The sequence below is a fragment of the Oryzias latipes genome, chromosome 8 (assembly GCF_002234675.1).
Source record: "Oryzias latipes chromosome 8, ASM223467v1".
NCBI lineage: Eukaryota > Metazoa > Chordata > Actinopteri > Beloniformes > Adrianichthyidae > Oryzias > Oryzias latipes.
This window is the reverse complement of record NC_019866.2, coordinates 24,202,965-24,228,552: the sequence shown is the minus strand read 5'-3', so window position 1 is coordinate 24,228,552 and position 25,588 is coordinate 24,202,965. Positions and strand designations below refer to the sequence as shown.

The 25,588-nt window shown below is 44.9% G+C and overlaps 3 protein-coding genes and 2 long non-coding RNA genes across 9 annotated transcripts in view; 2 read left to right on the top strand and 3 right to left on the bottom strand.

The window, feature by feature from the left end:
• LOC110015536 (homeobox protein Hox-B3a) overlaps positions 1 to 21,123 on the bottom strand; it is a 77,751-nt gene extending 56,628 nt beyond the window's left edge. The window contains exons 1-2 of one of the 4 annotated variants that reach the window (XM_023957827.1): positions 20,524 to 21,123; positions 17,591 to 17,721 (exon numbers count right to left, since the gene is read on the bottom strand). The gene's annotated coding sequence lies outside the window, so the exon portion shown is untranslated. Of the gene's footprint in view, positions 1 to 1,884; positions 1,997 to 17,590; positions 18,908 to 20,523 lie in introns of those variants that run through there. The other 3 variants (XM_023957831.1, XM_023957826.1, XM_023957828.1) reach the window with 3 other exon arrangements.
• LOC111947791 lies at positions 2,393 to 10,442 on the top strand. The gene is made up of 2 exons (XR_002873730.1): positions 2,393 to 2,504; positions 9,521 to 10,442. It is a non-coding gene; the product is annotated as an uncharacterized LOC111947791 (long non-coding RNA).
• Positions 3,939 to 8,216, bottom strand: LOC101169786 (homeobox protein Hox-B5a). Its single transcript, XM_004072012.4, has 2 exons — positions 5,375 to 8,216; positions 3,939 to 4,316 (listed from the first exon to the last, which is right to left on the bottom strand). Exons 1-2 carry the CDS (start codon positions 6,057 to 6,059, stop codon positions 4,066 to 4,068), a joined length of 936 nt encoding a protein of 311 aa, XP_004072060.2. The 5' UTR covers positions 6,060 to 8,216; the 3' UTR covers positions 3,939 to 4,065.
• LOC101155275 (homeobox protein Hox-B6a) lies at positions 8,493 to 14,475 on the bottom strand. Its single transcript, XM_023957838.1, has 3 exons — positions 14,211 to 14,475; positions 11,196 to 12,562; positions 8,493 to 10,037 (listed from the first exon to the last, which is right to left on the bottom strand). Exons 2-3 carry the CDS (start codon positions 11,740 to 11,742, stop codon positions 9,760 to 9,762), a joined length of 825 nt encoding a protein of 274 aa, XP_023813606.1. The 5' UTR covers positions 11,743 to 12,562; positions 14,211 to 14,475; the 3' UTR covers positions 8,493 to 9,759.
• On the top strand, positions 12,942 to 15,045 carry LOC111947790. Of its 2 annotated transcripts, none has more exons than XR_002873729.1 (2): positions 12,942 to 13,702; positions 13,984 to 15,045. It is a non-coding gene; the product is annotated as an uncharacterized LOC111947790 (long non-coding RNA). The 2 variants fall into 2 exon arrangements; XR_002873728.1 differs by having other exon boundaries at positions 12,942 to 13,726.
• Positions 21,124 to 25,588: the final 4,465 nt, after the last annotated feature.

Sequence of the window (25,588 nt, the reverse complement as noted above, 5' to 3'; positions counted from 1 at the left end):
CCGCCAAACATTTAAGCACAACGTTGCACGTGCCCACTTAAAAATAGACACACTTGGCAATACAAGAGGCTCTCTACTCCTCTGCGCAAGTTTTAAAGCGGAAAGAGCTGCGGCCTTGTGCATGTGCACACCCACTGAACTGAGGGCGCACATAAAAGATAACCAATTAAAATAGAACCAATATTATTATTCAATGTTGATATGCCAGATTTAAACAACAACACACTAATGCTCCAAAAATAAAGATAAAATAAAAAAATGTCTACTGACTTTCACATATCTAATTAAAAATGCAGACTGTCCCCTAAACACTCAGCTACCTTGAAAAACAAAATGATAAAAATAAAATAAAAATCAGAATTGTACTCTCTGTTTCAGAAGTAGGCCGTGGTCCCAGCAGACGGCTGACTCTGTGTTTGGGTGCAAAGAGGAAATTCTAATGTCATTTCCTCATCAAAAACTCAAAAGTCGGGACTCCTGCATTGAAATTACGCACATTTTATTTTCATTTATTCATTATAATGTTATCAAAAGGCAGAAAAAAATAGCACAAGATGCGGCAGTTGCGTTTGTTGAAACTTTCCCAAATGAAAAAAGGAAGAATTAAAAATGGGAACTGCCCTCTGTGGAAGGTTCAGCAAATTAAATAAATATGCTGTCAAATATAAAAAAAAGGTTTATTAGATGTAATTGTTTTTCACAAATGTTGTGTTTAACCAAAACATTTATGTTTACACAGAGATGGAATGCTGTAAAATTTAAAATAATAGATGGTTTTAAGTTAACGGGCCATACTCTTTTAAACATCTATTTTTTAAATTTGACTTGAAGTTTAACAGATTTTCTGTTTGTTGCTTTGTAGCTTTATATACGTTATACGTTTTTGTTTTCTTCTTGGAAGTTTTAGTCCTTGTGTGCATTCAAGATGTATAAGATATTTTCCATGTAAAGTTTTTTTGTGTGTGTTTCAGGTTTAATTTCATTCACAGACGTGTGTGAAAAGCTCAAATATGACTTAAGGTCCCCGTAATCTCGCTCACACTCATCCTGTCTGGGAAACACATGGGCGTCACCGCGCAAAAATGTTGTACCCGAAGACCCAAATCACCAAACAATGCATCTGCGCGCTCGCGTGTCTTTTATCAGTTTGGTGGCTAACGTCAAACCACAGGGGCTAGAGTTTACAACTTTTAATCCAAGTGGAATCGTTTTACGCGCTTGATGACTGTGCGTAATAATCGTGTTTGATCCTATCCTTCCAGAAGCAGAACCGGATCGGTTTATCCCGACAGAATGCACACAGCAGCAAGCACCATCTGCTTTTATGCGCAGTTTCATCAGTCTTTCAGCGTGCGCGTTACCCAACCATTCCAAATAAATCCACTGCTAAATGCAACAAGATAATGCAAAATAAAGGGGGGGGGGGTTGGGGCAGAAGTCAGACTTCAGCTGGCCTGGCCTCCTTCCTATATTCATTCCTGTCTCAATGCATTAGGCACACACGCACAAGCGCGCACACACACAGAACTGAAGCAAATGTAAGCCAAAATTGCAACCAGGCCAGTTTGCACAGACAGTAACAAACTGCCCTCTTCCTGCATCCATGCGCGCCATCATTACGCACAACCTTAATGATGGAGCTTTCGTTGCTGCAAGTAATTTTAAGTGTGCACGTGCATCTAGAAGCACACGGACATCATCTGACTGTGATGCCGTGACCAAGGCCAGACCGTAGCTTATCAAAAACACACCGGGGCACGGCGGCCCTCCGCACAAAACGGGAGCGCAGCGCGCGGCGAGTGAGTGACACGGTAATTGCTCGCACTCTCCTCTCTCTCTCACTTAAACAACCCCACCCCTCTGTCCACTTAGCTTTGCACTTACACGCATCTCTTGTGCTGTCCCCGCGGTGCGTCCCGGCTCTTCCTTACTGCTGGGTTTCGCAGCGTTCCAAACGCAACCGAGCAGATAACGCCGGGCTCCAACTGTGAACCGGACCAGGAAAACGTTCCATGGTAGTGGCCTAGTCTCCCTTCCTCTCTCTCTTTTGCTCTCGTCGTTCTCTCTCTCCCTCTCTCACACGCACGCACACAGCAGCTCTGTCTGCTGACCCCTCTAGGATCCTCTTGAAGCCGTTAAACCGTCACTTGCTTTCTAGAATGTGAAATATATAGTACAATGTCAACTCCCCAAAACCATAAAACTAACTTTATGGACCACACGTGACCAGAGGAGAGCCAGTGAGATGTGTCAGTCTGAGGCTCGGCCTGGTCTTTACGATCCGACGCGGAGATAAAACCCCTCATCTGTTTGACATGTAAATGTCAAAGCTGCCTCCTTTTTTATAGTTTGTCCCAAAGCAGACTGGGGTTAGTTCAAAAACTGCCTCAGATAGCACACATACACACACAGACAGAATGCACGGAGGAGCGGGTCCAGAGGAGCAGGACCTCTGCGCCCTAAATGCGTCTGGGAGCAGAGACGCTGCAGCACATCAGCCGCTGGTGAGTTTAAAAGTTCATTCAGCTGTTTACAAGCAGGAACGACGTAACTGAATTAGATGGTGGATGGCCTCCGTCCGAGCGGAACGAGGAAGAAACGCCCGCAATTTGTCCGCAGCTGACGATGTCGTGTCGTTGTTAAATGAGTCTGTTCTGGCGCGTGTGCGTGCTTGCTCGCGCCACCAGCTGATCTATAATTTGGTCCAAAGGTTTGTCAACTTGTGGCCTTCAGGTATCAAGAGAAGCGTGGAAGTGTCGGGATTGGGAGGCCTGTGATTGTGGTCTGGGTTTTTAAGGGGAGTTTTTTCGGGCAGTAAGGTTCATTTTCAGGTAAAGCCACATGCATCAGTTCCTGAAAAATCTGAGATTTTCCCCAAAAAATAGAATATTCCAGAATATTGTCATTAATGCAAACATTTTTGTTGGATTTTCTTGCATCAGGTTGTATTTTTGCTCAGATTTCGAGAGTTCAACTGTAGAATTCGTGTTTTTATTCAAATATACAAATACACTGACAGAAGCTCACAGGCGCACTCTCGGGGTTGTCACGCGCTCACGTGTCACACACTTCAACAGCACATGGTCACGTAAAATACAGGTAGGTAGATATGAACGCTCTTCACCTAAACAACTACAACAAACATTTGCTCTTGAATTTGAGGTCAAATGCACACACCCGCGCGTGCACACACAAACACACACGCAAACACACACAGCCTTCACTGGATATGAAGACTCTAAATTCTCTAAAAGCACTGGGACAGCTGGGACAAAAACATACATTACACCACAAAACCAGATTGTAAATATACGTTATAGTAAAGCTGCGGTTTAGGTAGTATTTCCACAACAGTCCGTAGTTGTTTTTTTTTTTGTAGTTTTCTTTTTTTTGGCTGATGTGTGAATGTTGAAGTTTTTATGCATTCCTCTGTGCTCTTTTTTTATTTTAAAGAGCAAGTACCTCATACACACACACACACATATATGTATGTATGTGTATATATGTATATATATATATATATATATATATATATATATATATATATATATAAATATGTGTGTGTGTCTGTGTGTGTATACACATATATGCATACATACACACACACGTACACACATATATATATATATATATATATATATATACATATATATATATATATATATATATATATATATATATATATATATATATATATATATATATATATATATATATATATATATATATATATGTATGTCTGTATAAATTACACGTTGTCCAGAAAGACCAAAAACCAATGAACAAGTAAAAAGTGCCGCGCTGCTGTACAGTACATTACAGCTGGAAATACGATGACAAAAAGAGTTTTTACATCTGGATTTGGAACCCGTTGAGGACACACTTCATCACCGTCGCCTTCTTCTCCGTTTTCTGCCTTTGTCTTCAAGTTTTCTTCATTTTTTCCTGTTCGCTTCGTTTTCTCCTTTGGAGCAGTAACGAGGCGAGAGCCTTTTTAAAGGAAGATGGACGCAAAGAGGATTGGAGGATGGATGGATGGGTGGATGCTGTCTCTCAAAATACATTCTATGGTTGGAAGTGGCTGGCCCCCGGTGCGGTGATGCTCATGCTTTTCACCTTGTTGTCCTTCTTCCACTTCATCCTACGGTTCTGGAACCATATCTTGATCTGGCGCTCCGTGAGACAGAGCGCGTGTGCGATCTCGATGCGCCTCCGCCGCGTCAGGTACCGGTTGAAGTGGAACTCTTTCTCCAGCTCCAGAGTCTGGTAGCGCGTGTACGCTGTCCGCGCCCGTTTCCCGTCGGGGCCCGTCATATCTGAGGACAACAAGGCCATTAAAAGAACAAACGGGGGAAGTGGACCACTTTCGTGCTCTCAGGGCCGTCCGTGAACGCACCAGCGCGAACATTCACGTGCACAATAATGATTTAGCAGTTTTTAGTTGTTTTTTAAAAAGGTGTTTTCTGCAGGTGTTTGCAGAAAATGATACAGACCACCCCCCCCCCCCCGACAAACGACAAACACACAGCAAAGAAATAAACAATATTTCCTATTTTGTGAACAAAACGCAGCAGCTACATTTACGGAGCTCACGCGGGTTTTTTCAGCCATTACTTTCTCACTCTGAGCTTTAAAATTTACACTACTCGGCACATCACTGTGGTGCTTTTTTAACCTTTAGCAGCAGCTCCCACACCCCCGCTTTTATTCCCTCCTGGCCTCTTTGGAGTTTTATTGCCTCGTCCTCAGCCTCACCTCTATAATAAAGTTCCCACACGTAATAAAGCTTCACATTCAAAAGAACAGCAACCACCAGAGCCTCTGAGGCCTGTCCCTCTCCCTCTATTTTGTTAGCCCACTTCTTTTCTTCGTTCCCCCAGATCTGACCTGGTTGCTCTCCCCTGCCTGGAGGGGGTTAGCTGCCAGGCTTGCCTTACCCCTGACAGATTTACGACGCTTTTGCAGGACTTACTAAAATAAAAAAGAAAAGATGGACGCGATCTACCCCTGAGAAATCGTCTAGAGCTGAACTTCCTTAGTGGGACTAGGGGTCCGTGCTAGTGAAGGACAAAGATCCAGAGAAAAACCTGCCGCTTATTTACCAAATGATCAGCACTGCAGTCAGATTTGAAATGGTGTTAGCGCGCGCGGCTGCACACAATTTTGGGTTGGAAGTTCCCTGTGTGTGTTCTTCAGGACTGTTTTTAATCCTAAACATTAAAAACAGGCGCAGGAATGTTTCCTAATCTCCAGAATGAGAATCAGCGTGTCTCCACACGCAGCTTTTACGCGCAGCTGTCACGAGCTCAGTGACCAAAGCGTCAGCATGTTGACCTCAATCATGATACAGAAAGAAGTGTGAAAGCAAAGGTACCATGGCTAATGTGTAGCTTCCTCATCCAGGGAAAGATCTGAGGTGTGTGGGGGTCGCTGTCCGTGCCGCCCCCAGCTGTTCCCGCCGGCTCGCCCTCCTGCGTCTTTGCGGGCTGCGAGTGGCCGCTCGTAGGCGGCGGGTTGTTCCCACGACCGGCGTCTGTGTGCTGCAGCTCCTCCGTCTCGGTCAGCGCGTCGTCGAGCTCGGCGAAGCGCTGCGCCGCGGCCCCCACGGAGGAGCCGGAGGAGGAGGACAGGTTCGGGGAGCAGAGACTGCCGCTTCCTGTCTGCTCCGCATGCGGAGACGAGCCTTGCGCGGCCAGTTTGCTCTTGTCGGTGCCGGGTGACAGGAGGGAGTCCGCCGCTGAGGCCAGAGAGCAGCTGGACGGCTGTCTGAAGCCCCTCTCTGCGGACACTGAGCCAAAGCCTCTGGAGTCCGTCAGCGTGCCGCCCCCGAAGTGTCCTCCGGTGTTCACGGTGTTGCCGGTGCCCTCTCCCCGGCTGGTTACGGTCAGATCAATGCCATTGTAGCTGTAGCCGTAAGAGCCTGGCGCATGATGGTGCATGGTGGCAGAGTCCCTGAACGTCCCGCTGTTCATTGCGCCGCCGCCTCCATAATTCAGCAGCTGATAGTCGGAGCCGCTCGGGTAGCGCCCCGACAGCGAGTTCACAAAGTAAGAGCTCATTTAGTTGTTTGGGAGAGTTGCAGGCGAACAGCTGAGCAGTGAGGGACGCTTGATTTGTGAGTTTTCTCTTGGTCGTTACCACGCGGGCACTTTCAACGATTTATGATGTATTAGTGAATTATGGCGATGCACTGTACTTGCTTTTTAAGCTCCGTATGAGCCGTCCAAACATGGGGGTGGGGGTGGCGAATGTGTGTTGGATCTAGTAGATGTGTGTGTGTACGTGTGAAATGGAGGAGGCGAGGGGTGAGGTGAAGGAGGAGAGAGAGAAAGCGAGGAGGAGGAGGGATGTGGTCACGTGATTTTGTTGACCAGTTGTAAATTCTCTTCGATGACTTTAGAAAGGTAATTCAGGCGCAGAGGTTTCTGATGATGAAGGGCTGGGCGGGGAAAAGTCTCCCTCCCTTCGCCGTCCTCTTCAGGCCTCTGTGAAGTGTCGGGGGTGAGTTCAGAGCGCCACCTTCTGCTCGTATTTTTTATTGCACCTTGAAGGCCGAGACTGAGAAAGTGGGTACTTAAAAAAAAACGAAAATATCTAAATCTAAAGGGGGCCTCAACCAACTCCCCTCCCCCCTTAGCTCCATACGTGCTTGTGTGTGTGTTTGTCATCACTCAGGCCTGTTAATTGACCTTTGCTGAGGCTGGAAATTAGAAGCCCGAGACCAGAAGCCATAAAGTAACCCGTTAATAATGAACACTGCAGACAAACCAATAACAGCGCGCTGCTTAACAGCTTCAACTGAGGGTTCACAGAGGGTTTAAAGCCCCCTCCGCGCACGCGCACACACGAGGGAAAGCAGTCTGAAACAGGAACAGAAAGATGAGATAAGAACAAATCATAAGAACCATTCCAATGGAAGAAAAAACAAAGAACTATTTGCTGGATATTGTAAAAGAGAAAAAAACAGAAGTGATTCGTCTTGTTTAGAATATGAGTTTTATCAACAGAACCTCTGCATCATGTTCGGAAAACAAATCATTCTTTTCTTTTCTTCTCTCCTTTGCGCCTCCCCTGCAGCTGCAAAGGAGGAATGCTGAAGCTGATCTCTGACATCCACGCTGCGCACAAATCGGCTGATTTATGATTTGTTGATTTCCCGGCTCGGGATGCATTTCAGGCGCGGTGCCTCCCGTGCACGTGCACACGAGTGTGCGCGTTTTGTTGTAACCCTGACACACTGACTGAACAGATGAGGAATTCCAGATTTTTGTGTGTGAAGTGACACAAATGAGTGCTCTCCATGGGAGGGCGGTCAGTTGTGGGCCACATTTCACACACCCACAGCCTTACTCTCACACCCAGGGTCAGCAAAAGCAATGGCGGATAACCAGACAGCTTAAAAATACTCTTATGCATGTAAAAATCCAGAAGATGAGGCAAACGTTTGTCTTTATCCACATTTTTGCTTTAAAGAAAGCAGCAACTCAGCTGCTGTTTTTTTTCCAAAAACCTGCCAGAGCGAAGCTCCTAACATTAAGCCAGACTGTGCACGTGCTTCAAATGCGGGAATACACATAAATATTACTTTATAAAATTAACGACAATTTTTAGCACACAACATAGGAAAACTGAAATTCATTTGTGTATTTTTAAATTGCTTCTATTTGGTCAACCATGACCTAAATCTGTCATTTATTCTACAAGAATTCACTTTTTAAGGAAATCTTTTTCTTTCTTTTTTTTTGATGACTTTAGAAATCTATAGAATCCCTTTTTGTGCGTGCTAACTGGTTGTGTGCGTCTCGGATTAAATCACAGTCCTGTTTAACTTTAGGATCCTGATGAGGTGTTTACGCAGCAGACAAATTGTGCAAAAGCCCTGGAGCAACATTCAGGTGTGGCGCTGGCAATCCTCATCACAGTCATACATGTAACCACACCTAAACAGTTTTTTATAAAAGCAGAAATTTTTTTAGTTCAAGGCTAAAAAACTCGCCCACTCTGGAACATTTTACCTTCACAAACGTCGGTTATGACTCCGTCTTAAAGAAGCATCGGCCGCACGGTCTGTGTTCTGGTCCCGCTGAATCTGCACATTTTCACAGAATTCTGTCATATCCAACAATGACAAAATAATGCTGGTGAAACCTGTGCGCGCACACGCTGATATCTACATGTTTACGCGCGGCAAAAGGAAGGCCGTGCGCCGGTCACTCCGAGGACACGCAGAGTTCAAAGGGTCATCTGGACATTGTCCACTTTGTCTGACTGAAGTGTGAGTCCGCGTGAAAGTGTGACGTGTCTGGCTGTCCGGCTCGAGGACGGGTCAACTTTCTCTACCTCCATTTGCAGATCAATTAAATCGACCCACCGTTAGCCGTGTAGCGCGCGCTGCTTTCCCTCCGAACTGCTGCCCGTGCGCAAAAACGCGCGTGGGTGCGTAAATCACGAAGCGAATCCCTGACCTTTTGACTGAGAGTCCACAGAGAAGCTGCACTTTCCAAACACTTTATTGGACATTCTCATAGGTAGTATACGTGACAAAAACACTAACATTAGACGTATAACTGTTCAAATATACACGTTCCTGAACGTTTGTAGGTAGTTTGGAGAACATCATCAGTAGGTTAACACCCGTCTGCAGCCTCCTGGAAAGTCCAGCTTTAAAAGGTTCCGCTCCCCCCTTAGAGAGATTGTCCCCCCACAAAAGGTGCCCCCCCCCTTCCACCTCCTCCCCGGCTTTGTCTTTCTAAATTTCGATACAGTACGAACACCAGAAAACATTTGGAAAATGGGACTTTTGAGCGCGTGCAAGGTGCGATTGCACGAAAGTAGAGCAAATAACAGTTGACACCGATAAGAATTACCCCCCTTCCCCTCCCGGTCCTGAAGCTCATCAAGTGCATCACAGTTTGACAAAATGAATACAAAAATAAACTATATGACTAGAATAAAAAGTTTGGTAGCTTTTTTCATCTTGGAATGCAGCGACATATTTCCGCTCTGAGGTCTTTCCTGTCCCACAAGCACAAGAACCGTCCCCGTTAAATTGTGATTATTTTCTATTAAACTTTGATTATTTCTCTTTGTAACAATAAAAAGAGGGAAATTGACTGAAGACCTCCCCTCCCCAACTAAAAAAATATGACGTTGCCATTTTACTTTTCCAGAAACCAAAAATGCAATAAAATGTGCGGATGAATAAAAAAAACCCTATGGTGTCTGTCTATCATCCGTTCAAACTCGGATATTTTTTTATTTATCCGAGATTGTATTTTCTGTTTTTGTGCATATAGATGTGTTTATATGTCTACATGTAATGTAGACATGTATTCCAGGTAGACAAAACAGAAAACAGCTGATTTCCTTTTTGTCCCAATTCTGTTTCAGTGCTTGAACAGTCCCAATTATCGAACACAAGAAAAAAAAAACATGTTTAATAAAATCCGTGACCTGAACCAAACTGGTGTGGAACATGCTGACTATGCTGAACTCTTTTTTTTTTTTTTTTGGTTTCCAGAAAAGTAAACGGTGGCCGGTCTTGGAGAATGGGACACCTGGAGCTTGCATTTTGGGGATTGACAGCGGCGTGTCATCCACCCGTGCTCTGCGCTGCAGCTTCACAGGCGGAGAAATTAACCGGCAGGCTCCACTTTCAGAGGGTCCACAGACCTCTGCACGGCTGCGCAAGGTTTTCCTCCATCCTCTTCTTCCTCTCTGTGACCTAAATGTTTTTAGTTTGTTCTTCTGTTCAAACAGTTACTCCGTCCGTTTGTCCTCTTCATCTGTACCATTCACTGCCGAGGAAGAGGAAGCTGTCGGGGATGAGTTCATCAGTTTGTTCTCCTTCTTCCACTTCATCCTCCGGTTCTGGAACCAGATCTTGATCTGGCGCTCCGTGAGACAGAGCGCATGGGCGATCTCGATGCGCCGCCGCCGCGTCAGGTACCGGTTGAAGTGGAACTCCTTCTCCAGCTCCAGAGTCTGGTAGCGCGTGTACGTCTGCCGCCCGCGCCTGCCGGGGCTGCCGAAGGTGCCTGCGTGCGGGGACAGAAGTACAGAAGGAAAGTTAACGTTTAACCCACCTCAAAACAAAAACTGTACGTGTTTGAGACAGAAACAAGCTAAGCCTGTATAATTTACAGTATTTCATTTTCTCTTTTATTTTATTTTATTTTTACCAGACGATGTATTTGCATTTAATAGAATAAATATTTATTTTAGATTGTGTTTAACATTTTTGCCGGTTGTGCAGTACTTCCTCATTTTCTGATCAAACAAAAATAATAAGTTTTTAATTTATTTCTGTGTTGCTCCCTGGGGAGCAGATCTGCTGTCAGCACAGCAGGCTTCCAGAAGAGCAGCGTCTGGACTGGATTTTTGGCTATAAAAAAGTCCCTAAAAAATGAACAAATAAATAAATAAATCATTTCCAGCATTCAGTTTGGTGTTTGATTTGTTATTTTCGCTCTGGAACGCTGAGCGCCATGCTGGTCTTTGCACAGAGCTGCCTCTGTACCACACTGTCACTCAACCAGTTCTCTGCAGGCCGTGCATGCACTGGCTCCAGCATCGCGTTCTGCACATTTTTTTAAAAAAATCTTCGTCACAGTTTCACGAAAGCAGCGGTTCCTTTTAACGCAAAGGCTCAATAATTCGAGCTGGATCTGACTTTTGACCTGTGTTAAGATCGAGGTGGTTTTAGCTGTTCTGGTTTGGAAATGTCTGCTGCGTAAAACCAACAATGGTTGCATGTAAAAAAAACTACTATATATTTGAGTAACGTGGAAACAAATTCTGAGGCTTTATTTAAGGAAGAAGAATGTCACTAAAACGGTAGCAGATGATACGTATTTAATAAATATTAAAAAAACGTTATAAAGAAATATTATAAAAATAATAGAAAACTCAAGAAAGACTAAAAACGCTAAAGTTCAGAACCCGTCTTATGGTTCTGAATTAAAATCTTGGTGGTGGAACTTTGATGCAGCAGCTTTGATCAGCAGGTCAAAAAGCAGCCTTTACCCAAACAAACCCGGTTTATTACGGACTGTAAAATAGCAGGGCCTTGACTGACTGACAGGCCAACAAACGGGGAGCTGAAGGGAGAGGAGGGGGGCGACTGCGGAAACCAAACGTCAGATCTGACGGGGGTACGGGAACTGCGCTGCAGAGAGGAAGAAGAGCAGACTCACCGTTGCAGGCGTTCATCCTCTGCATCCATGGATAAATAGGGGTGGATGCCGCCTGCTTGTCGTCCATCGTTTCAGCAAACAGTCCCTTCCCCGCCAGCCCCGCACACTCCGCCTTGCGCTGCATGCTGTCCTGGCTCAGAAGCTGGTGCTCCTCCAGAGCGCACGGGTGCTCTTTGTCCCGGTAAAATGTCGCCGCGGCTGCTGCAGCCGCCGAGGCGTAGTCGCAGGCTCCAACTCCGACGGCGCCCCCCACTCCGACTCCCGCCGCCGCGGTGCGGTGTCCGCTGTACGCCCCGTTAGCCGCTTGCTGGTAGTAGGCTGCCCCCGGGTAGGTCTTCTCCTGGTGCACGGTTCCCCCGGCGGCGCTGTACGCCACGGCTGCGGCCGCGCTGACTGCTGCAGCCCCCGGGTAGTGTCTGAGCGGGTGGTCAGCGTATCCCGAAGAATAAAGCGAGATCTGACCGAGAAACGGTTCTGCCGCCGCCTGCCCGCCTCCTCCCGTTCCCGGTATAACGGGGAAGGATGGGTTCACAAAATAAGAACTCATTGGTAAATAAAGGAGAAGAGGAGAAGGAGGAGAAGAGAAGAGAGGAGAAAAGGAGAGGGGAGGACAGGAGGGAGCGAAGCGAACACAATCACAAGGTTTAAGCGATGAAGGAGAAGGAGGAGTGAACGGAAACTACGGCTCACGGTTCTTCCTCCCGTCCTCCTTCCTCTGCCTTCCCCTGCCCGCACTTTATGATTTGTTGTGCTTTATAGTCGACAGTCCGACTGCTGCTATCACTTAGTTTATCGCAGATTGGGAGGAGGGTGAAGATGGGGTGGTGGTGAGGGGGTGTCGGTGTGGCTCAGTGCCAGCGTAGGACGGGGGCTCGGTAGCAGGAGAGACAGCGTCTATGTCAGAGGGAGGACGGGATGGGGTGAGGAGACAGACCAGCTGACCCCGCGCTCTCCAATGGGAAGCCGCGCCGGACGGAGCTGGCCTTTTTCTTATTTTTGTGGAGAGAGGAAGAGGTGGTGGTGGTGGTGTGTGTGTGTGTGTGTGTGTGTGTGTGGGGGGGGTTCCGCGGACATTCCCCCAACACACACGCGCGCCTTGCCGCGCACAGTTATTTCCCTTCTCCCATCTCCCTTCATAACTGACGGGCGGCTGCAGAAATCCTCCGCGTTGAATTGATTCTCTGTTTGTGTGTCCTCCTTGTGCACGCACGCGCGCAGGTGCATGTTTGTCAGCATGCGCACTAGCAGACATGCGCGGGGATCTTCCGTCCAGCCTCGCAGACTTCAGCTGTAAAGCTGAGCAGAAGTTTAGTGCCCGGCGCTGCGGCGGTGAATCACGGTTCCCCTCCGCCCTGACACTGATGAGGCTAAATGGCAAAAGGAGATGAGGAGAAGAAACAGTTCAGGGGGTTCCCGATTTTTTTTTCCTCCGGCTTCCCTGACACTGATTAGGCCTCCAGCCTCACGTCCGAGCGCGCGTGCGTGCAGCCCATATATCCAAGTGAATTATAGTTGCGCGTAACACGCTTAACAGTACGTCCGGTGCGCACTTTACAGTCACAAAAGGAGCAGAGCTTCAGCAAACACACAGAAATGTAGCATTGATCAGACAGGAGTTTGTAAAAATAAATGTTCTGCTCCAAGCCTGAATCACAAGCCAGGCAGGGATGTTACAGTTCGGCTTTTAAGGAGTCTTTTGGAAAACTTGTATCAATAATACCAACTAAAATAATTGAGATAAGCGCGCTCAGTCAAACACATCTTTGTTGCTGTTTTAAAGTGTTAAATAAATTCCAATTTAATGAAACACAAGCGTCCATAAATAATGCAGTATGACAACTAAAACTTGTTCAAAGAAAGAAAGACAGGAGACAGTCGGCCTGCCCTCGTGCTCGCAGACATGCGCGGTTTGTGTCGGTGAAGTTGTAAAATAAGCGCAGCCATAAATAAAGTCTTCTTCTCTCTGTCTGTTTCCCCCACAGGCTCTGACTTGTCCTGGTGGCCTTTCTGCACACAGTCCAACTGATACATCGACACAAAGAATCTATTTTTACTTTTACTTCACCCCCCACCCCCCAGCGCCTCCCTCGGAGCTTCTGCCTTGACAGTCGCGCAGTCAGACAGTGAGGACACGGGTGCCAGAAAGTTCTCTTCCTTCGTATTTTTACTGCGCTGGAATGAACTTTTTGTTGAGATTTTACTTCTTTTTTTGTTTTGTTTTGTCCCCCCCCCCTCCTCCACCCCCTCCATCTGTGCGGGCGGGACGCTCTCCTTCCTCCGCTCTTTGTGGGAACGGGAAGCAGAGGAATTGTTCTGGTGCTGACGGGGTTTAATCATTGATGAGCTGCAACAGTCGGAACAGGACAGGCGCGGCCCACGGCGTAGGACACATTCCACGGTAACGCTATTCTCACTCACGCAAGGCCCGAGCGTGATCGTCGCGGCCTGCGGGCAGACATGACAGAGGAGCCGCGCAGGCTGATTGATCCCAAAGCTGCGGTCACGCGGTGCGTCTTTACGCAACAAAGAGAGTGGGTATTTAGGATGAATGTACGAAAAGTCAAGGATAAGGTTTATTTATTTATTTATTTATTTATTTATTTATTTATTTATTTATTTATTTATTTATTTATTTATTTATTCATTTATTTATCTGTGTGTGTGTGTGTGTGTATATACACACACACACACACACACACACACACACACACACATATATATATTTATATTCATCGTTGAGAGTCGTCTGTGTGAAATTTCACGCGTGGCCTGTTGTGTGTGTTCGCAGGTGCGCAGATGAGAGGCACTGTAAGAACGAGAGAGGGACTCGGACCAGAAACGGACTATTTAGCGGTGGTCCATTCGACAGAAGAGGATCATTTTTGAGCCCTAAAGCTATATTACTAATATTTTTACCTTTAATACTATTTACCAAATTACACATTTTCGAGGCTCGTGTGACATAAATAGACTGAAAAACGGCAAAGGTTTCATGGAAAAAAATGAATTTCTTACGGATTCACCGGCGGGACCATAAATGAGTAGTGAGGCCTTTCTTGTCACGTTCTCCAAACCGGATATGCCCCGATCCCACCGAGCTCGCTCGCACTAAGTTAGACTTCTGCGTAGAGCTGCCACAGCAACTCCAGGAATGCGAGAAACTTCGGAGATTATCGACAATTAAAGCAGTAGGACTGGCACTGCAGCTTTATGGCTTTATGGCTCCTCTCGGCCTCTTGTGTGAAAGCGCGTGCGCGCGAGACACACAGCGAAAGTGAGAAATTGGAACTTTTATGGCTTTATGGCTCCGTGTGAAGTCGAGAAATGACCGCAAACTGAAAAACAGACCCGCTACAAACAGCAGATGGACAAATGTTCTGTGTACATGTGAGGAATGCACACACGCACGCACCACGCACGTACACAGGCGAACATTGCATGTATATGTATATGTTTACACGCAGACTGACATTGAAACCAATACGTTTTCCCTCACGGTCCCTCAAGCCTTCCTGTTTTTTTCCTCCTCCTCTGGCTTGACCTCGGTGGTGTCAGTTAATAACAAACTTGAATAAACTCCTAGGCTTGCTCTTTTTCAAATGAATAAATGGTTTCCTGGCAATGCGAGGCGGCTGACCGATTCTTTCAGGGTACCCAGAGCTCGCGCTCCGGGTCAGTTCACCGGACAATCACCGGTTGAAGCGGTCCGTGGGCTTCACAGGGGTCCTTCACAGGGAGTTAAACATTAATGGAACCAATGAGTGCGCAACCGTGCGTTCTGAAAAAAATACTGATACATTTTAAAATAAAGTAGAACTAATATAATCTTGTTTAAAAAAAATACATCAAATATAATAATAATAATAATAATAATAATAATAATAATAATAATAATAATAATAATAATAATAATAATAATAATAATAATAATAATAATAATAATACGTTTTAAGTTCTAGAGTCATAATCAGATCTTAATTTATATTTTTATTTCTTTTAGATCTTAGATCCCAGTTTTTTTATGCAATCAAAGGCATTGTTGTTCACTTTTTAACGTTTGAATAATTTAATTTCTGTAATAATAGCTGCGCTTCATGCACTTCGGTTTTGGATGATTTGATTTTCCTGTATAATCTCTCCTGCTTGACGTGCAGGTCACATGCCAAACTGGAAATATGAGAGTTTTGATCGCAGTCAAAGGTGTCGAATCGCTTTTGATGTTGGAAGAAGGCCAAAATTCCCCCCACGTGAATCTCCCTGGGCGCGCGCGTACACTGAGCAGCTGTTTCATAAACAGGATCTGCCTCCACAGCGGCGTGACTGCGTCACGGAGCATCCACTTACGAGAATCAGGAAGAAATGCCTCGCAGGAGGGGCCGTGTTTCTGTTTTTCTGCCCGAAGGTCGTTAAACTTTAACAGGATGATGCAGTTTTCATGAACACACCAGCCCGGGCTCGTGTCGCCTTTCCACGGCGAATGATGCGCGCTCACGTGCGCCTGAGGTCATGCATTTTTGAAATGTTTCGAGACGCAGAGATTGGACCACGAACACGTCAGTGAACCGCATCTACGAATTTGATAACACCGGGGTGAGATTTTGATATCACAGTTCAGTTCATTACATGCATGCACGCGCACAAGTCCATACGTGCACGCTGTTTCCACATAGAGCATAAAAGCTGGCTACACGTACAGAAAACTCCAACCAATCAGCGCGCGTCTCTTATCCTCCATTGTCCATCGATACCTCAGGCACCATGCGCTCGCACGCACGCGCGACACCTTCTTCGCTCTTGTTATTTTGCCACCGCGATTCGGCAGCCAGCCATACCCGGAGGGAAAGAAGAGATGAAACACAAAGCAGTTTATCTGCGCCACTGATCCCACATCTCTCAATCTCTCCTTCAAACGTGAATCAAGCTGGCCCTCACACTGTGCACGCGCGTCACACATTCGCCCCTCGGCTCTCTAACAAGTTCAAGTTGCTGCTTTTTACATGGCGCTAGATGGCGTCAGAGCGTTTTCTTGAAACAAGCCGTGCGTGTGGAGACCGTGCATGTGCAAGGCGCGCCCCTGCGGTTCCAGCAGACAGACAGAGAGCCTCGTCTGCTTTGTTGGTACAAACACTTATCGATCGGCAAAACATGATTTTTTGCTTACTTCAATTTTTGAGTCAACAAACCCAGAAAAAATGTAAAAAATAAATCAAATTTTTACCAAATAATGAGAAGACACAATTTGATTTTCATAAACTTGCATTTTTGAATAAGGGTTTTTGGAGAAAAAAATCTGATATTCTCCAAAAGGAGTTCTTACACACGCAAAACAGCTCAACAAACATATGCAAGTAAGTACAGACAGGTTTAAAACCAAGTAATCAGGTAGAAACTGACTGTAAATATGAGAACATTAATAGTTTAGGAGCTGCAGTCTGTCTGTTTGTGATGAAGAGGCTTAGTAATGGAAAATAAAATGCATCCAAATCTGCCATTAAAAAGGATTCATGCGTAAAAATGGTGTAAATTAAGTTCTTGCAAATGATGTGTTTTGATAGAAAAACGACCGTAATGTGGGTTCCTCAGTCTAAAGTGTTTTTGAGAAAGCGGCGCAGGTCTGGACTCCAACCGAAAACGCAGACATGTTTGTGGGCGTCGGTGCGAGGAAAGGAAGAATCCACGGGGTGCTGCGTGTTTCTCAGAGCAGGAGGTGCGGGAAAGTATTGCCACCAGCACCCCTACTCCCCAGGAAACGAGGGGGGAAATAAAGTCATAAACGTGTCCTAGACAGAAGGACTGAGCAACATTCCTGCTTACACACTGACACGCGCACGCGCGCACACACTAACACAGGGGACGCCAATCAGCTGAACCTGTGCACATCTCCCTGCATGCACAGCACGATAAACCCTCAGAAACACAGACTTACGCTTACGGGGGCGCATATGGCGAGACCGAAACGCAGGCTCCTCTCCTGACAAAGTCTCACACGCACAATCACGCGCTGACAGGCACGAGAGAAGAGATTGAACTCTGTATCTGTCAGATCCGGAACATCTGCCCTCACTTCAAAGTCCTCCTGCTTTTCACAAACATGGAACCTTCCCTGTTTACTTGGGAAGGCTTTGAGCAAAAGACCTGCAGCGAAGCTTCCGGATCTCCGAGCCAATTCTGAAGCAGTGAAGGCAGCCTTCTTTGGAAATAAAGTGAAGCCAATCCTCACCTAATCCCAGCACTCTCAGGGCTCCAGCTTCCGACTGATTAATCACAGCGCCTGATCCGCAGAGGAAAGGCGCAAACATTTCATCCATAACTTTCATTCATCTCACAGAACCAGCAGAGATGATCACTTTTTCAATAGTCCGCGTGAGAGCACGCCGTTCATAAACGTGTCTTACCGTGTGAGGACAGCGCATCCGGGGATGAACACACCTGCAGCGCACCACGAGAGCCGCGAGAAAGAGCTGCACCCACGATGCGTTAAAGCTGCTGCCATCTTCATAGGTGCGTCACTGGCCTCCGCTTCGTTCTTGTCGCGACAAAGAGGGAACAGGAAAAAAATAAATAAAGTGAAAGCAAGATAATCGATGTAATCTCCGGTGTCGCTCCTCCACGCGGAGGCGTTCTTCTTCAACCCCTCCTCTCCCCCACCGCTGTCCCAACGAGCAGAGGCGCGTCGAGCCCCAGCGGAGGATGAAGAGCAGGCGGAAGAAGAGGAGCAGGAAACGGCGGCTCCTCTCGGTATCCACAGTCGCTCCTCTCGTGATAAGCGCGCTTCCCGTCCAGCTGGCGTCAGTTTTCTCCCCGCGGAAAAGCTCCGCGAGCCTCGGCAGAGCAGCAGGACTACAGGCGGCTGTTCGGGCCGGAGAGCCGCGCAGCAGCAATATACCCACTTGGGAAATCATAAAAAGTTCATGTTCACGTTAAGCGCGTCCACATGACCAACCCCTCGTCCAATCCCCACGCGCGGCCACTCATAAACTTGTATCACAAAGTTGTAAATTTTCATAAAACAACAAGGAATTTATTACATTTCTTCATAGAGTGCAGCTGGAAGAGAGCTGCTCTGTCTTCTTCACCCTCTGCGCCGCCATGTTCTTCGTCTTCTACTCTTCAACAAGATCAAAACAAAGAAAAGAGATCGAGATTTCTGTTTTGCTTGCCTTTTTCTCAATCCACCATTTCACAGAGAAGACAGATCTGATCATTTCTTTTTCTGTGCATCACGTAGAAGCAAAAGAGAAAGTCAGAAAGTCAAAGTTGTGATTTTTTTAACATCAATAATGTCAGAGGAGGAATGTAAGCACAATGTTCCCATCTTAGCCACCAAAAGAGCGCGCTTTGTGAAAGTGTCCCCGCCATCACTGCACTGTGTGGCTGCAGGGCAGATGAGCGAACACAGGCTTTCATGAAGCTGAGAGCAGGAAAGATGGCCGAGATGGGTGCAGCCCTGCGCCCAGAGAGGAAATGATCCTCTCATTTCAGGATCCAGGATTTGAAACAATGTGAGGCATCTACAGCTTTGAAAGTTCCTTCTGGATGGAACGACGAGAAGCAGAGACACCGCAGGCAGGAGGAGCAGCATCCATGCTGCTGCAGCCGCACGCCGTGAGCACACACGGTTTCGCAATGCGGCAAACATTTTACGGCCTGCGGATCCCCACCGCAAGGCGCAGACAGCTGCAGGCAGCTGCACCAAAGCAACATATTGTTTTTTCCAAACTCTTAAGTTTAACCATTTCAGGACTGAGCTGTGTTTGAAAGATAGAGCAACAGCTGCGTTTCAGTTATGGCTTGTTCTAAAACCGTTGAACCTCACTGACATTAAACCAGAACACTGTTGAAACATGTCTAATATTTCAATCAGGGACAGGACACATTTTATGCCGCGATCAGTTTATTGGTTTTGAGGTTTTATTTGGGTTTAAAGCGCGTGCCTCAAGCTGAACCGCAAGGCGTAAACAAACATTTAAGTCTATGTGCCAAAACAGTCTGAAAGTCACAAAACCTTAAAAAAAAGGGAAGAGTTTATTACAGAGCAGCTTCTTGTGAGATCAGTGTTCACACTAACTGAAAAGAAGCCAGAAGACGTTTCCTCACTGACCCTGCGGTGACCTCACGGTGTCTGACGCTGCAGCGGCGGATCCGCTGCTTCCTCCCTGCAACTTTTCCAGGTTAAAATTTAACTGGAAGAATGCTCCAGAACAGACCCGGGGGTGGGCCCCAGCTGCGCTGCTCTGATCTGTTGTCGTCTTTGGGTGTTTATTCCCTTCTGTTGTTTCCGGCTTTCTCACCAGAGCAATAAAGAGGCCGCAAGACCCGCAAAAACCCCTGCGAGTTGCAGTTGCTGCCCCTCAGCCGACGTCTGCACGCGCGCAGGGCCGAGGACTCACTCGGGTCATTTCACGGAGAGCCCAAAGTTGCATTCCAACTGCAACCTGGACTTCATCTAACAAAGCCATTTCTCCGAATACAGAAAACAGAACAAACAAAAATAAAACACCCAAATCCATTCGTACTCTCCTTAAAATTGCGCAAACTGGTGTTCTGTCCAAAGGAATAAAGACGCAAAAGAACAAACAAATAAGAAAAAGTATTCAATCTGTTTTGGTGAAAAACTAAAAACTGAAAGAAAATATTTAACATGTTCAGCTTTTTAGTTAAAGATTTAAAGACAAAAGAAAGAAAAGAAAAAAAAATCAAAACTGCTTCTGACCTTTAGTTAAAACAAAAAGTCATCATTAAAGAACAGAACAGCAGCATTTTCAAACTAAAAAACTTGATTCATATTAATTTCGTAAATGCAAAATTGTAAAAACGGTTCCGTTGATTCTTTCAAAAAAAAAAATTATAGTTGTTCTCTGACCAAACGTTTGTGCGTGGGGAAGAATATCCTCTGGGTTTTTCTGAAAGACGAATTTTTCTGTGGATATTAGTTTGGTCTTATAGGAGTTTTCCACAAAATTTCAGTTTATATTTTTCACGTTTTGTTTTCCCTCTTTAACGATAACAAGTATTTTTAAGTGTTTCCTTTTGAGAAGAGCGTGTCCATCCTTTGGCGCTTCAGCTACTGAAGATGTGGAGCAGAAATAGCGCGAAGCCGTCTCTGAAAAGTCCCCTTTTTTTTTTTAGTTTGTCTTCTGCAGTCAAATAATTAGGGTGTTATTTGTTTATTTTTGAGTCTTTCTTCAAAAAGGAAAAACGAACCATTTGGCATAAAAATAAATGAGCGGTACAAAAACTGAACACGGTCTTTGCGTAAAGACAGTCCGATAATCAAAGCTCGAAAAAGCTGAAGCTTCTCCGCTCATCAGCCGCGCGTGGAACCTACCGCGTTGAGGTTTTCCTGCCCAGAGTCCTCTGCGTGAGACGTGTGTGAGACACGAAGCAGATCTCCAGTGAAAGGTCTGACTTTGAAAGTGGAGCTGGCATCCAGGGCCCGTGGACTTGCTTTTTCCCCTTTGCAGCAGGTATCTTTCACCCAGAATTAAATCAGGGATTCCTCCCTGCTCTCCTTTTGCGCCTTTCGCGTTGGGCTCGTGTCGCATTTGGAGTTAAAAAGAATAAAGCCGATATAGCTGCCCCCCTCTGAAGCTATAGAGACCAATCAGGCCTCAGGACGCAGAGCAGACCTGAAGGAGTCGGTGCTGATCCAGAGTCAAACAATGACAGCAGTCTTTAAATGACACGGATTTGCTATTATGCAGACTCTTTAGACGGCAGTGCTCCTAGAACGGAATGACTGGCTGCTGCTTTACTGTCACCGGTGTTTTTAAAGAGGATAGTTCAGTAAAGACCATGGATGTACATCAGTCTGGCAGAATAAACTTCACTTTTCTTGGCAGAACATAAAGAGGACGTTGAGCCATCAAGGCTCTATAAAAACTTGTTTGTCATTTAAAAGATACTTTTGATTCTATCACCAGGGAGAAATTCACGCAAATGGTTTATTTATTTATTTGTTCTGATGACGTTTGTCATGTTTTTTGTCTTTTTTAAGCATTAAAATAGAGAAGAACAGAAACACAAACAGCATCATCTCATAAATCTCTGTTTTCTGGAAGATTTTTCACAACAAAAACTTCTTATCAACGAAGTTGACTGAGTAAAGATCTTCCTTCCTGAACAGACTTTCAACAACAAATTCAATTCTTTCTTTGCAGTAAAATGCATTCATTACATCAAACATGTCGTTTTTGCAGAACGTGCACAAACTGACAGTACCTGCATCTCTTTATGGCCTCTGGAAATACTTTCCTGCTATTCTTATTTTAGTAAAATCAGGAGATTCTGTATTATGAAATCAAAATAAACCGGCACATCAGTCCTGGCAGTGCATGGTTAAAACAAAACAAAAGTTTATTTTACTAAATGGTGATTCCTTTAAGCATCTATCAGGTTTCAAAACTAATAACAATAGTTATTAAAAACAGCAACAGCAAAGGGAGGGGGTTTCAGGTACAGGAGATCCTGGATCCAATTAACTAGAATTTGTGTTTTGCTGTAGAAGCAAAATAATATCATATATGAATTATACACAATTTAGGCATTTATAATTATTTTTATTAAATAGTTATCTATAAATAATTATAACTGCCCCTCATTATTATGTTATGGTAACACATATACTGTCTTTATATGCTGTTTTGTTACTTCCAGCTGTGGTTCACATGCAGTCAGAGACAGGTAGCAAACTGGAAAAAAACAAGTCTAAATTTTTCTAACAAAATTGGCCACAGGTTTAGAATACGTTAAAACAAAAAGCTAAGAAAAATAAATCCATTGTCAGTTCCACATAGAAAAATTGCAAAACACATCAATACTTTCAGACCAGATATTATTGCTTAAAAAACAAGGAAAAAACAAAATGACCAAACTGCAGGTCTGAGGAAAACCACAGGAAGGTGCAGGGATTCAAAATGCATCTACATGGTTCTTGAATTGTGGCGATAGAATACAGACCAATTCTTTTACCTATGGGTACGATCTTTATTATTCATTTAAATAAATAAAAAGACATGCTTTCAATGAAGAAACTATCTTTTTTTTACTAGCCCTTTATTAAGGGCAACAAAAATACACAAAACAGTCTCTAACGACTTCATAAAAAAAACATGGCCATTTTTTGACCAATTAAACAGTTATGTACTTTGTAGTAAAAAAATAGTGTTGTAAATATTTACAGACAGCTTACAGTGCTGTGAAAAAAAATAAGGTTGTCTTGTTTTTAGCATATTGGTTCCATGAGTTTTACAATTTTTTCATTTGCAGAAAGGTCTTCTTCTGTCAAAGTATTCACATGCTCACCCCTCCTCACTTTAAACCTGCAAAAACTTCAGGCTGTTGTTCCAAAACACATTCTAACATGTTATAGGAACTATTCCAGTGTGCAGTGGCGGTTCTACCCTGAATTACTCCCCGGGCGAGGCCCTCCTCTAGCGCCCCCCCCCCCCCCCCCCATAGAGTCACTTTGTCCATTTATTGTAACTGAAAATGCAGTTAGGAAATATTTAATAAACACAAACAATCTGAAATAAATATTATAAACTACAAATCACACTAATAATACACTAGAATAAATGTAACTGCACCACTAAGAAGAGAAAACACTAACTAAAACCTAACCTTTGTGGCCTTCCTGATGCAAGCTTGTCAATAACGTCATCATATGAAATCTGCTCCCCCCCTGAATGATTGATACTAACAACAGCAGGTTAGTGAATTGCTCCTGAGACATTGGTGATCTCAGGTATGACTTGATCAACTGGAGTTTTGAAAAGCTAACAGCAGCAGCAGCAGCAGCAGCAGCAGCAGCAGCAGCAGCAGCAGCAGCAGCAGCATGCTACCATCACAGCTTATTTAACATTATGAACTAATATACAACAATAAAACACAACAAAAACTTTGTGTTACAGCAGAGCAGACAGACACACGAATCATAACTAATGTTACAAGTTAAGACAGAGCAAACATTTAAGAATAAATATCTTAAAAATGACGTTATTTGCAATATTTGGGCCTACTTCAGTTTTGGTCATGATAGACCAAACAAGAGATTTTTCCTCTGCAACGTTGTTGTTGTTGTAGGGCAGGTAGCATTCGAATTTAGAAAACGTGCATCTAGCTATGCGATAATAACCTTTTCTTTGTCTCTTTTCTCCTCTTCTTCTCTTTTCTTTCTAAATTGGGCACCAGCTTTGACCTTTTTTCTCCATATTTCAGATGTTTTTGCATTTAGCATAAATGTCCTGACATAGGTATCAAGTCTGTCGACTAAACCAACTGTCATCTAAGTGAAGAATTTTTTTTTGTTTTCCCATTTTTTATTTGAAATAACCAAAAAAGCATGATTTTTTTATACTTTTTTTATACCCGCAGCGCCCCCCCCCCCCCCCCCCCCCCCCCCTCCCGTTCGTCAAACATTTACAGCAGGAGCGCGTGCAGCTGCACCCAGGGTCGCCAATTCGCTACATGGCGGCGCAATTTTTATTTTTATTTTTTCATCAAGCACTGAGCCGCGGCCCGCGACCGTTGCCCCCCTGGAAGAAGATCCAGCCAGGTTTGCGCATGCGTTTTGTGCTCCGTGCTCACCTCAGCCTGCACCCTTCACCCCGCGCCCCCTCCCTTCTCCTTCTTCACCCCGCGCCCCCTCCCTTCTCCTTCTCACACACATTTGCGTCTACTTCTCAAAGACAGGAGGGAGCGCAGCTGCGGGGCGGGGGCGCTGCCAGGTTTCAGGCTGTTACAAACTCTGTGATATAAGTAAACCAATAGTGATGCATAAAGTATTTTACAAGAGCTGAGCCGCTGGCGCCGCCCCTCCGTCATTTTTCCGCCCCGGGCGATCGCCCGTATGGCCCGTGCCTAAAACCGCTACTGCCAGTGTGTGTGTGTGCATACGCCCTGATGAGCTGGTAGGATGACAAACCAAGCAGCTGCTGCTTCTGGCGCAGTATGTCAATGGCTCTGGGGCTGTGATGAAAAAAAGCATCTTTTCTTTGAAAAGCTTTTTGTGAGGCCAGGTTAATGGTGTGTGCATTGCATGCGACATGTGGACTCATCTCAGCCCCTTGACCTGCTGTTTTCATATTTTGAGCATTGTTGGTCAAAAGTGCAGGATTTTTGTTTTCAGTCTTCCACGTCTTGCAGATATTTCTCAGAAGGACGCTTTTAGCATGAACACACTGGACTGTCACCAGCCGATGCTAGCGCATGTACCTACAGTTGGCTTGGTGTGAAATGTTGAGGCTTGCTCCAGGTTTTTTCTCTCAGCTTTGTTCCGATACATTTCTCAGAAAGATCAGAAATACATTTTCACTGAAATACTACCAACTTGGAAGTTTGTACTTTGGTTCTAAAATCTCTTTTATTTGTCTAAACCCAACACTACCAGCAATGCTAAATGCAGAGAGTGCAGCAGAAAGATAAGCAAAGTTTTGAAAAATGTGAAATTGGTTGTTTACTTCCTGATCCATTTTTTTTTTACCAACATAATCTCATTTGTGTCTGTGGTTTCCAACTGCTGTTATTCTCAATGCTAGATCAATTTTTCTTGTACATTTTTCTTTACATCCCTGCATATCAATCAGGGTTTCACTTCCATAATTTCTCTTTTGTCTTCATCCCATTTCTTCCTCATCAGTGTGTTGGGCTCCCATGAAGCTGCACTGATGCTTCAGGCTGTGTTTGATCACTGAAGGCAGGTTTCATACTGCTTTTTCAACAATACGTTTTCATGAGCTCTCAATGAGTGACTTTCATTGTCTAGATTTTGAGTTGCTTGACTTCTAAACTAGACAAATTTACATAGCTAAGGTTTCCGAAGCCCTACCTTTTGGAAAGACCTACCTGTGTTCTGTAAATATGAATTAAATCAAGGGTTTGGGTGGACATTCTGCTGATTTGGAGTCAAGTCATGTAATCAGAGCATCAGGGACCACCAAGGGTTGGCTTCATCAATTGCCTTCATTCCACAGATTCCCTCCTGGAGCACATCCTCCTACCATGATATGGTGAGAACCTTTTGATTCAGCAGAACTGGGAATCTTCTTGTCTTTCTGATCCTAAAAGTTATGTTCTCAGTGAACTTTTGGTTCAAAAAATGTGAATCCTCCCTGTATGGTTGCTCTAAATGTTTAAATATTAAAACAAACCTTCATTTTTTTTCTTAAGTAGATGGGAAGAAGTTGGGGAGGGACAGTGCAGCAGTCTTTTCTGTAAAACAACTCCAGTCGACTAAAAGATTCCACTGCTTGGATGTCTGTGCAGGCTGGGAACTTTTTCAGGAAAATAAACCGCGTTTGTGAAGAGATGTTCAATATTCAACTGTTTTTGGTGTACTTCAATAAAACTTCCACCCAGGCAGAGACCCCCCACAGCTGCTTTGAACACGCAAG